The 12,118-nt window shown below is 49.1% G+C and overlaps 1 protein-coding gene across 6 annotated transcripts in view; it reads right to left on the bottom strand.

Moving 5' to 3' along the window:
* Positions 1-369: 369 nt before the first annotated feature.
* The window catches only part of ppef1 (protein phosphatase, EF-hand calcium binding domain 1), a 197,430-nt gene continuing 185,681 nt past the window's right edge, over positions 370-12,118 (bottom strand). For all 6 annotated transcript variants that reach the window (XM_070894196.1, XM_070894194.1, XM_070894192.1 and 3 more), the window contains 3 exons: positions 7,496-7,659; positions 5,014-5,098; positions 370-1,736 (listed from right to left, as the gene is read on the bottom strand). In XM_070894196.1, the coding sequence (XP_070750297.1) occupies positions 1,546-1,736; positions 5,014-5,098; positions 7,496-7,659 (440 nt within the window). In that variant the 3' untranslated portion in view covers positions 370-1,545. The remainder of the gene's footprint in view (positions 1,737-5,013; positions 5,099-7,495; positions 7,660-12,118) is intronic.

Raw genomic sequence — 12,118 nt, 5'->3', positions numbered from 1 at the left:
CTTCAAGACGCTCCTTAAAACTTTCCTCTTTGACTAAGCTTTTGCTCACCTGCCCCAATGTCTCCTTCTTTGGCTCGCTGTCAACATTATTTTGTCTGATTATGCTCCTGTGCAGCGCTTGGCGATGTTTTTGCCATATTAAAGGCACTTTATAATTGAAAGTTGATCCACATCCATCATTTTCTTTCCAACATCTACTTGTGTCTTCAATATTTGTTAATACCACAGGTTGGTGAAACGGCTATAAAGAGAAACCACAAACATACCTGCTTGATACTGTGGAATATTCACTCACCACACAGTATCAGTGATCAGGCAGAGCAAAACACAATGAAATCAAATGAGATATTTTGGAACAGAATTTCTCATTTTATTACAAGAATGATATTTACATTACAGGCATATTAACTTGGAAAAAGTCATACAGACGAATTCTTGTGTATGAAGCCAGATGAACTCTGTGTTTTTCAGGTAAGACACAATTGATCAACATTTACACTATCTTTACATTCACTGTTTATGATTATCCTACCAGAGAAAGTGCAGGGGTGAAAGTAAAAAGGAAATTAGGAAAATATTGACAAGAAAAATCAAGGAAAACCCAAAGATGTTTTATAAATACATAAAGAGCAAGAGGATAACTAAAGAAAGAGTGGGGCCTATTAGAGACCAAAAAAGGTAACCTGTGTGTAGAGGCGGAAGACGTGGGTATGGGTATGGTTCTTAATAAATACTTTGCATCTGAGAGGGACGATGTGAACATTGTAGTTAAGGAGGAGGAGTGTGAAATATTAGATCAGATAAACAGTGAGAGGGGAAGTATTAAGGGGTTTAGCATCTTTGAAAGTAGATAAATCGCCAGGCCCGGATGAAATGTACCCCAGGCTGTTAAGAGAAGCAATGGAGGAAATAGCAGAGGCTCTGACCATCATTTTCCAATCCTCTCTGGCTACAGGTATGGTGCCAGAGGATTGGAGGACTGCTAATGTTATGCTTGAACTGAATAAAACATTAATTAGGCTACAGCTAGAGTACTGCGTACAGCTCTGGTCACCACATTACAGGAAAGAGGATACAGAGGAGGTTTACAAGGATGTTGCCAGGACTGGAAAATTTTAGCTATGAAGAAAGATTGGATAGGCTGGGGTTGTTTTCTTTGGAACAGAGGAGGCTGAGGGGAGACCTGATTGAAGTGTATAAAATTATGAGGGGCCTGGATAGAGTGGATAGGATGGACCTATTTCCCTTAGCAGAGGGGTCAACAACCAGGGGGCATAGATTTAAAGTAATTGGGAGGAGGTTTAGAGGGGATTTGAGGGGAAATGTCTTCACCCAGAGGGTGGTGGGGGTCTGGAACTCACTGCCTGAAAGGGTGGTAGAGGCAGAAACCCTCACCACATTTAAAAAGTACTTGGATGTGCACCTGAAGTGCTGTAACTTACAGGGCTACGGACCAAGAGCTGGAAAGTGGGCCTAACCTGGATAGCTCTTTTTCACTGACACAGACACGATGGGCTGAATGACCTCCATCTGTGTGGTAAATTTCTATGACTCTATGATTCTATCTGTCTGTACCAAACGGAAAGCCTCCAGAAACTCGTTGAAATCTATGCTGCCATCCTTGTTAAAGTCAATGCTCCGGGCCAGGTCATCAATACACTGATCATCCATATTGATGTGTAGATGGGAACTGAAGAGTTTCCAGGTCTGGCGGAATTCCTCAATGGAGAGCATTCCTGAGGGGAGAGATTGATCGGGAATTAATGGGGCACATTGGACATGCCAACCGTGTGTCTCCGCCATATTTTAACCTTAGCTTTTAAATCTCTTCTCCAGTTAGACAAAGACGCACCCTGTCCTATTGTGAACTAGCATTCCAAATGTGCTTGCCACATAACAAGATGCATGTTCCATTTAATGAGCCTCTGCAAAGGGGTCTCAATATCAGCACCGACCAGCACCACTAAACACACTTGTATACCAACACCATGTTCCCATGTTCAACAGGGATTCTGCTAACTTTGGGGAAAGATTGACAGAAACCCCGTATAGATCCATAAACAATGTTCCATGGGGGGATCGGGAGAATCCCTGAGGGAATTGAAGGCACAGATCTTTATTTTACGCGAAATGTCAAATGCTGCAGAGGGTGAGCATTAACACAGAGGTATTCTTCCTGAGATTTCTAAGTGAGGATTACAGATGCAGAAACATCAACAATGGGTTAAACGCAGCCCATTACCTCAACATTTAGTAAGAGGGAATTAAAAGGCAAAGAAAAAATCATGAGTGAAGGATGAAAAGGTATAATTGAACATTTCACTGCTCTTGCAAATAGTATCTGTGATTCGAAAAGTAAGGATGGTGTAATGTATGCACCGGTGAGGATGCTCACAGGTTTGTTGGACTGTTGAGTGGGAGTGGCTGAGCCAGTCACGTGATGGTCACAAGACTCAATAACACCCCAGCCAATTGGGTTCGGGGGATCCACGATGAGGCAGGTGGTTGTGAGCCTGGTGGATGAACTGGTAATGTGTAATGTGATTGTTAAACCTTTGCTAATAAACCAACTAGTTCTTAATAGCAATGTGCTGCTATGGATTCTTAAGCAAAGAACCCATGAAGCGAATACATTACAGATGTCAACGATCTAGTTGCCACAGCCCACACAGAGAAACCTTTGTAGCCAAGTTACCCGTTCACAGTGATGCAGATTGTAGTGGGAAGCTGCAAGTCACCATGGAAACCCGGTCCAGAACACGGCTTATTTACTAATTCTAAAGATGGAATTACAATGAAGTTGCCTATAATTAGAGTTACCTAGGCAACACATTAAGGGTTTTGTTAATATGCAAAATATTACTCATGTTGGATTTTACCTCCACAGTATTGTTACTTCCAAAGATGTTGCCTGCAAGAGTTGTGAAAGATTGAGTTCACCTTTTATTGTTATTTTTTAATTTTATGATTTTAAAATCATTCTGCAACCAGCATTGTGTGGCACATTTGTGATGCCTTTCTTGAAGATGCAATGAAGCTTTCATTTGTTTACAAATACTTCGTAATGAAGCTTGAACGTCTAAGATATACAGGGAGCAGCATTCGCCAAAGCCCCATTTGGGGACAGTAACCTAGGTCGGGGCGGGGCTTCCTGGGCCCAGGGCGGGGTGGGATTTCCTGGGCCCGGGGCGGGGCGGGATTTCCTGGGCCCGGGGTGGGGCGTTCTGGGCCCAGGTCGGGGCGGGGCTTCCTGGGCCCAGGGCGGGGCGGGATTTTCTGGGCCCGGGGTGGGGCGTTCTGGGCCCAGGTCGGGGCGGGGCTTCCTGGGCCCAGGGCGGGGCGGGATTTTCTGGGCCCGGGGCGGGGCGGGATTTCCTGGGCCCGGGGTGGGGTGGGATTTCCTAGACCCGGGGCGGGGCGGGATATCCTGGGCCCGGGGCGGGGCGGGATTTCCTGGGCCTGGGGCGGGGTGGGATTTCCTGGGCCTGGGGCGGGGCGGGATTTCCTGGGCCTGGGGCGGGGCGTCCTGGGCCCGGGGCGGGGCGGGATATCCTGGGCCCGGGGCGGGGCGGGATTTCCTGGGCCTGGGGCGGGGCGGGATTTCCTGGGCCTGGGGCGGGGCGTCCTGGGCCCGGGGCGGGGCGGGATTTCCTGGGCTCGGGTCGGAAGTCCCGCGCCGACCACGAACTTGGAGTTACCGCCACTCACAGGAAGTGGAGTGTAATGTCGGGCACTCCGCTTCCCGTTGGGGTGGGTTCGGGAGCGCTACGTGGCCTCTACGTGTAGCGCTACCGCATTTCAACACCCCTCTCCTTCCGTTAAAGGGTAGGGACATTGCGCATGTCGCAACCAGGGGAGTTGCACACCGGCTCGCTTCTTCCGGACGGTAATGCTCCGCGCCACGGTGAAATGGCCCCAAAAACCCCGTCAGGGCATTGGAGGCTGGCCACCTGCCCGGAAGAGCTCTGCCGTCATTGCCGCCCCTCCGGGCCAAAAACAGAGGCGGACAGGATCCGGAAAATCCTGCCCTTAAAAGTACCAAAATGTCGTTGCCCTGCACAGCTGAGTGAGATCATCGAGTGAGTATTAAGCTGCATGGATCAACAGCATGTTAGGATCAAGCCTTGGTAGATGCTTATCCCAGTCACCGCACCGGTGAGGAGCTCCATTTACCCTCACCCTCGGGGTCAGGGAAGGGGTAGAATTGCTCAGTCTCCCCCATCCTGTTGCTATCCACGGCCTGTGACAGAAGTGTATCTGTGTGACATGCAGGTGTGGGTAGGATAGGACAGCAGTGTCTTAACACAATCATAGACATTTACAGCACGGAAGGAGGCCATTTCGGCCCATCGTGTCTGCGCCGGCCGACCAAGAGCTACCCAGCCTAATCCCACTTTCCAGCTCTCGGTCCGTAGCCCTGTAGGTTACGATACTTCAAGTGCACATCCAAGTACTTTTTAAATGTGGTGAGGGTTTCTGCCTCTACCACCCTTTCAGGCCGTGAGTTCCAGACCCCCCACCACCCTCTGGGTGAAGAAATTTCCCCTCAAATCCCCTCTAAATCTCCTACCAATTACTTTGAATCTATGCCCCCTGGTTGTTGACCCTTCTGCTAAGGGAATTAGGTCCGTCCTATCCACTCTATCCAGGTCCCTCATAATTTTATACACCTCAATCAGGTCTCCCCACAGCCTCCTCTGTTCCAAAGAAAACAGAACCAGCCTCTCCAATCTTTCTTGGAGATTAAGCTTTCATTTCTGGAGACTTCAGGGCGATCCTGGAGGGTCTACAACCCTAGAGTTGGGGCCAGGCTTGGCTATTTTTGGAGATGATCTTTACAGTGCTAATATACATACTGGTGTAGGCTGCTACCCGACTGACAAGTTCTTTATTGTATCAGCACAATGTTATACATTGGCATTTTTCCCTCACCAGGGAACCCAATCCAAGATACTATTTAATTCCATAAATCACTGTCACATATCAGCCGATAGAAATCTTGATTCTATTTACCTGAGTGATCCTTATCAATCATTCCGAAAATGATCTCCAGATCTGCCCGATGCCTGTACATGGTTTCGATCAAGTTTGGCTGAACCTGTGTAGCAGTAAATCAGTCGGTGCAATGAAGCTTCACTCCTTTGAATATATACACTATTGGCATTGCCATTGCAGCATTCGTAAATATAGGGGAATGTTCTCGGAGAGGTCTTCGGTTTGGACAGTGATTTGCTTTTGATACTTTATGTCTGACCTTTGTAAATGTACATGCCTCAATTGCACTGTACACACTATGCTGGTGGGGCAAATGGGTGCTTACATTGCATTTGTAAATAAAAGAGCGAGCCTTCGCGACCCGACCCGTGAGGGAACAACACCGGCGGCAGCAGCCCCTCCCCCGCAGGGAGCAGCGCAAGCCGGTAAAACAGGGCGACAAAGGGGAACAGGGCGACTACATTCCACGTCACAGGAAGGCAGAGAAGTGATTGGTTGGTGAGTTTTTCTCTCTCTTTCCCTGCTTTAAATTAAGGGCCTTACATTAGGGGCCCAGATTAAAATCTAAATCTAACTAATTGAATACATTAGAGATGGCAGTACAGGCGATATGTTTCTGCTGTTACATGTGGGAGCTGGTGGACCCCAGTGAGGTCCACGGTGGCCTGCAGTAAGTGTCTGCAGCTCGAGGAACTCCGGCTCAGTGTTGTTGAACTGGACTCCGAGCTGCAGACACTACGGCACATCAGGGAGGGGGAGAGTTACCTGGACACTGTGTTCCAGGAAGCAGTCACTCCCCTTAGATTAATTAATTCAAATTTGGTCCGTGGTCAGGGACAGGAGGGTGTGACTACGAGTGAGGAAGGTATGGGGACCCAGGATGTAGTGATGGAGGAGCCTCGGCCCTTGCTCTTGTCCAACAGGTTCGAGGCTCTTACTCCCTGTGTGGGCGAGAGCAGGGACTGCAGGGAGGATGATCAAACTGACCACAGCACCGTGGTACAGGGGGCCATTCAAGTGGGGGAGTAAAAAGAAATGTTGTAGTGGTAGGGGACAGTATCATTAGGGGGATAGATACAGTTCTCTGCAGCCGAGAGCCTGAGTCTCAAAGGCTGTGTTGCCTGCCCGGTGCCAGGGTTAAGGACATCTCCTCAGGGCTGGAGAGGGAGGGGGAAGATCCAGTTGTCGTGGTCCACGTGGGTACCAACAACATAGGTAGGACAAAGAAAGAGGTTCTGCTGAGAGAGTATGAGCAGCTAGGGGCCAAATTAAAAAGCAGAACCACAAAGGTAATAATCTCTGGATTACTACCCGAGCCACGAGTAAATTTGCATAGGGTAAATAAGATCAGAGAGTTAAACACGGGGCTCAAAGACTGGTGTGGGAGAAATGGGTTTTGGTTCCTGGGACACTGGCACCAGTACTGGGGTAAGAGGCAGCTGTTCCACTGGGACGGGCTCCACTTAGACCGTGCTGGGACTAGGGTCCTGACCAATCAAATAACTCGGGCTGTAGAGAGGGCTTTAAACTAATTAGTGGGGGACCCTCACACAGCACATGTCCCATCTCCCGGAGGACCCTCACACAGCACATGTCCCACCTCCCGGAGGACCCTCACACAGCACATATCCCATCTCCCGGAGGACCCTCACACAGCACATGTCCCATCTCCCGGAGGACCCACACACAGCACATGTCCCATCTCCTGGAGGACCCTCACACAGCACATGTACCATCTCCGGAGGGGCTCACATAGCACATGTCCCATCTCCCAGAGGACCCTCACACAGCACATGTCCCATCTCCCAGAGGACCCTCACACAGCACATGTCCCATCTCCCAGAGGACCCTCACACAGCACATGTCCCATCTCCCGGAGGACCCTCACACAGCACATGTCCCATCTCCCGGAGGACCCTCACACAGCACATGTCCCATCTCCTGGAGGACCCACACACAGCACATGTCCCATCTCCCGGGAGGACCCACACACAACACATGTCCCATCTCCCGGAGGACCCTCGGGTGGATATCATCCAGCCCGGCTGCTCTATCTCTTTTCAAGTTTTTAATTCTTTCTAAAAAAATATGTTTATCTACATTAATGTTACTGATAAAACTAGTATTATTAAGTTCTAATATTCGAGCATCATCTTCCAAGGGTGAAGATTGATGCAAATTGCTCATTTAATATTTCTGCCGTACGAAGTGATGTTGGAAAGGCTTTGGGGAGTCAGGAGGTGAGACACTCGCCGCTGAATACCCAACCTCTGACCCGCTCTTGTTGCCACAGTATTTATGTGGCTGGTCCAGTTAAGTTTCTGGTCAATGGTGACCCCCAGGATGTTGACGGTGGGGGATACAGCGATGGTAATACCGTTTAATGTCAAGGGGAGGTGATTCGACTCGATGGTGCACTTTGCAAAAGCAAGATTGAAATGTCGTACAGCTATTGCAGTGTCAGATTCCCAGGAGACTATTATTGATCTGTATGTTTTACCTCTTTCATGGGCTGCTCAATCTGAAGATCTTCAAAGCTGGAAAGATATTCCACACTACCGTCAGCGGTGACCCGTACCAGTCTCGGGCGCAGGGTTCTCCAGGGGAGGTGTAAATGCAGCACAGATTCCACTGCTGAGGCCCACTGGCTGGTCGTAATCCTCCCTGCAAATGCATGTGGGCAAGAAAAGAAATCTTAGACTGCCTTTAAAGCAATATTTTATTGTTACGTTTTGACCTGTCTGCAGTCTTTGACATGGTTGACCACGCCATCCTCCTCCAATGCCTCTCATCTCTTGTCCAGCTGGGTGGGACTGCACTCGCCTGGTTCCATTCTTATCTATTTAATCATAGCCAGAGAATCACCTGCAATGGCTTCTCTTCCCAACCCCGCATTGTTACCTCTGGTGTCCCTCAAGGGTCTGACCTTAGCCCCAATATTCCCTGTACGTTTCTATTTGGGTGCGTGGCCCCTTTAATGGACTGGGCAGCCCCTTTAACGGCTGCGCTGCCCCTTTAACCGACTGGACTGCCCCTTTAACGGGCTGGACCGCACATTCAATATTCCACACATGCACGTTTTTTTTCAATTTGAAAGCGAGTGAGTCGGCTGAACGGGAACCCCAGCGTGGGACGCCTTCTGACATTGTACTACGCTAAAGGCACGATATAATTGCAAGTTGTCGTTGTTAGTGGTAACCAATGTGCTTATTTAAAAATAAACATTCATTAAGAGCTTAAGGCTGATCTATTGGAGAATATTTGAGCCAGAGCTTAGAATGAAAGGATTTAGAATCCTTTCTGTAGAATGATGGAGCTTCATGTGAGCAGGAAGAGCCCAATAAAATCCCGCATAGTTTCCAAGCCCAGGCTATCGGCTGTGCAGAATCAGGGTGGGAGGTGGGAGGTGTGGGGTGGAGGGGGTAACCTGGAGAAGGGTGGAAGCAGTTCCTAGTTATTATTAATGTTTCTAGTTACACGATCAGCAGCAGCCTATCATTGGTGGAACAGCGATGGAAGGCCCAGCTCTGGGCGCGTCAACATATGGTAATCTGCTCACCATAACAGGGCTGGATTTTCGGCTTTGCTGATTTTGGGGCGGTAATGGCGGCGGGGCGGTAAAGTTAGCGCCCGGGAACAGTTTGCGCCTCAGTCAGTAACATTGGGCAGCTAGGCCCAGAGTGTGGGGCGGAGCACTAAGGGAGGCGTTGTACACCTCTCTCGGGGTGTTAGATGGAAAACTCGCGAGCTAAAGAGCTGGGCAGCGAACGCTCCCAGAGATGCCTCGGGAGGGGAGGGGGAAACTTGAGAAAACCCCACAAAAACATTCCCAATACATTGCCCACACCATCACAATATAAATCGCAAAGAAATTAAAAGAAAAAACAGTCACATTTACCGTAGGAGTCCATTACTGACCTCTCTGCTGTCGGTATTGTTGGACCGCCCGATTTCCCAGGCGGTCACTGCGCGGCGCGCTGTGGGGCGGGCAGGAGTCCAAACTCGCACCGGTGTCGCAACCGGGGGCATTACACACCGGCTCACCTCTTCCGGGCGGTGCTACTCCACACCGTGGCTAAACTGGACCCCAGGATCGCCGTGGGGCGCTGGAGGCTGACTACCCGCTCAGAACACTTCACCGCCACCATTGCCGCCGCTCCGGGGCAAATAACGGAGCGCAAAGGACCGGAAAATCCACCCCTAGCTGCCCGTCAGAAAGCAACTAACAAGGCACTCAGCTCATCTCTATCATTACAATGTTTGACATTTTTATAAATTAATTCCTGGGATGTGGGCATCGCTGGCCAGGCCAGCATTTATTGCCCATCCCTAATTGCCCCTTGAGAAGGTGGTGGTGAGCCACCTTCTTGAACCGCTGCAGTCCGTGTGGTGAAGGTGCTCCCACAGTGCTGTTAGGGAGGGAGTTCCGGGATTCTGACCCAGTGACGATGAAGGAACGGCTGATATAATTCCAAGTCAGGATGGTGTGTGACTTGGAGGGGAACGTGGAGGTGGTGGTGTTCCCATGCGCCTGCTGACCTTGTTCTTCTAGGTGGCAGAGATCGCGGGTTTGGGAGGTGCTGCCGAAGAAGCCTTGGTGAGTTGCTGCAGTGCATCTTGTAGACGGTACACACTGCAGCCACGGTGCGCCGGTGGTGGAGGGAGTGAGTGTTTAAGGTGATGGATGGGGTGTCAATCAAGCGGACTGCTTTGTCCTGAATGGTGTCGAGCTCCTTGAGTGTTGTTGGAGCTGCCCTTATCCAGGCAAGTGGAGAGTGTTCCATCACACTCTTGACTTGTGCCTTGTAGATGGTGGAAAGGCTTTGGGGAGTCAGGAGGTGAGACACTCGCCGCAGAATACCCAGCCTCTGACCCGCTCTTGTTGCCACAGTATTTATGGGGCTGGTCTAGTTAAGTTTCTGGTCAATGCTGATCACCAGGATGTTGATGGACGATTCACTGATGGTAACACCATTGCATGGAAAGGGGCGGTGGTTAGACTCTCGCTTGTTGAAGATAGTCATTGCCTGGCACTTGTGTGGCGCGAATGTTACTTGCCACTTATCAGCCCAAGCCTGAATGTTGTCCAGGTCTTGCTGTATGTGGGCATGGACTGCTCCATTATCTGAGGAGTTGCGAATGGAACTGAACACTGTGCAGTCATCAGCGAACATCCCCACTACTGACCTTCTGATGGAGGGAAGGTTATTAATGAAGCAGCTGAAGATAGTTGGGCCTAGGACACTGCCCTGAGGAACTCCTGCAGCAATGGTGGAACGATTATAATCAGGGATGCTCAGAAGGGCAGAATTAGAGGAGTGCAGATATCTCGGGGGGTTGTGAGGCTGAAGGAGATTAGAGAGATAGGGAGGGGCGAGGGGCCATGAAGGAATTTGAAAACAAGGATGAGAATTTTGAAATCAAGGCATTGCTAACTGGAAGCCAATGTAGGTCAGCGAGCACATGGGTGATGGGTGAGCGGGACTTGGTCCAAGTTAGGACACAGGCAGCCGAGTTTTGGATCACCTCTAGTTTATGTAAGTTGTGTATCTATATACCCTGTACACTTAATGTACAGTTACATAAGACCGTTGAATGTATCTTCATACTGTATACTATATGTCTGTACCACCAGAGGGTGCAACTGATGGAGATCTAGAGGTCACCGGCACACTGCAGGTAACCAGGTATAAAAGGGAGCTCACTTTGCTGTATCCACATTCAAGAGTTATAATATAAAAGACTAAGGTCACAACATTTCAAGTGCAATACCATACCTCGTGGAGTCATAGAAACATAGAAAATACATGCAGGAGCAGGCCATTCAGCCCTTCGAGCCTTCACCGCCATTCAATATGATCATGGCTGATCATGCAACTTCAGTACCACCTTCTCTCCATACCCCCGATCCCCTTAGCCATAAGGGCCACATCTAACTCACTCTAGAATACATCCAATGAACTGGACTCAACAACTTTCTGTGGTAGAGAATTCCACAGGTTCACCACTCTCTGGGTGAAAAAGGCCCTGTACTACTGCAGTAAGACCTCCCTACTCCTATACTCAAATCCTCTCACTATGATCTTTAAATGTCTGCCATTGCCTATCCACTGTCAACCCTTTAAGTATCTTTTGCCGGTCTATCCTAGCCAAATCATGTCTCATAACATCGAAGTTTCCTTTCTTTAAGTTCAGGACCCTAGTCTCTGAATTAACTATGTCGCTCTCCATCTTAATGAAAAATTCTACCATATTATGGTCACTCTTCCCCAAGGGGCCCCACACGACCAGATTGCTAATTAATCCTCTCTCGTTACACAAGACCCAGTCTAGGATGGCCTGCTCTCTAGTTGGTTCCTCGACATATTGGTCTAGAAAACCATCCCTTATACATTCCAGAAAATCCTCCTCCACAGTATTGCTACCAGTTTGGTTAGCCCAATCAATATGTAGGCTAAAGTCACCCATGATAACTGCTGTACCCTTATTGCACACATCCCTAATTTCCTGTTTGATGCCATCCCCAACTTCCCTACTACTCTTTGGTGGTCTGTACACAACTCCCACTAACGTTTTCTGCCCTTTGGTGTTTCGCAGAGCTACCCATATCTACATCCTTCCACGTCCTTCCTTACTATTGTGTTAATCTTCTCTTTAACCAGTAATGCTACCCCACCTCCTTTTCCTTCCTGTCTGTCCTTCCTGAATATTGAATACCCCTGGATGTTGAGTTCCCAGCCTTGGTTACCCTGGAGCCATGTCTCTGTCATCCCAATTACATCATATCTGTTAACAGCTATCTGCGCAGTTAATTCATCCACCTTATTCCGAATGCTCTTCGCATTGAGACTCAGAGCCTTCAGGCTTGTTTTTTTGAAACACTCTTTGTCCTTTTCGAATTATGTTGTCATTACTAGAGTGCTTGTAGACACAACAATTTAGGGTAGAATGTGGGAGGCCTCCCAGGAGAGCATTGGATTAGTCAAGTCTAGAGGTAACAAAGGCATAGATGAGGGCTTCAGCAGCAGATGAGCTGAGGCAGAGGCGGAGATGGGCGATGTTACGGAGGTGGCAATAGGTGGTCTAGTTATGCCACAGATATGTGTCCGGAAGCTCATTTCAG

This window comes from Pristiophorus japonicus, chromosome 11, assembly GCF_044704955.1.
Source record: "Pristiophorus japonicus isolate sPriJap1 chromosome 11, sPriJap1.hap1, whole genome shotgun sequence".
NCBI lineage: Eukaryota > Metazoa > Chordata > Chondrichthyes > Pristiophoridae > Pristiophorus > Pristiophorus japonicus.
The sequence above is the reverse complement of the archived record's forward strand: the minus strand, read 5'-3'. Positions and strand labels throughout refer to the sequence as shown.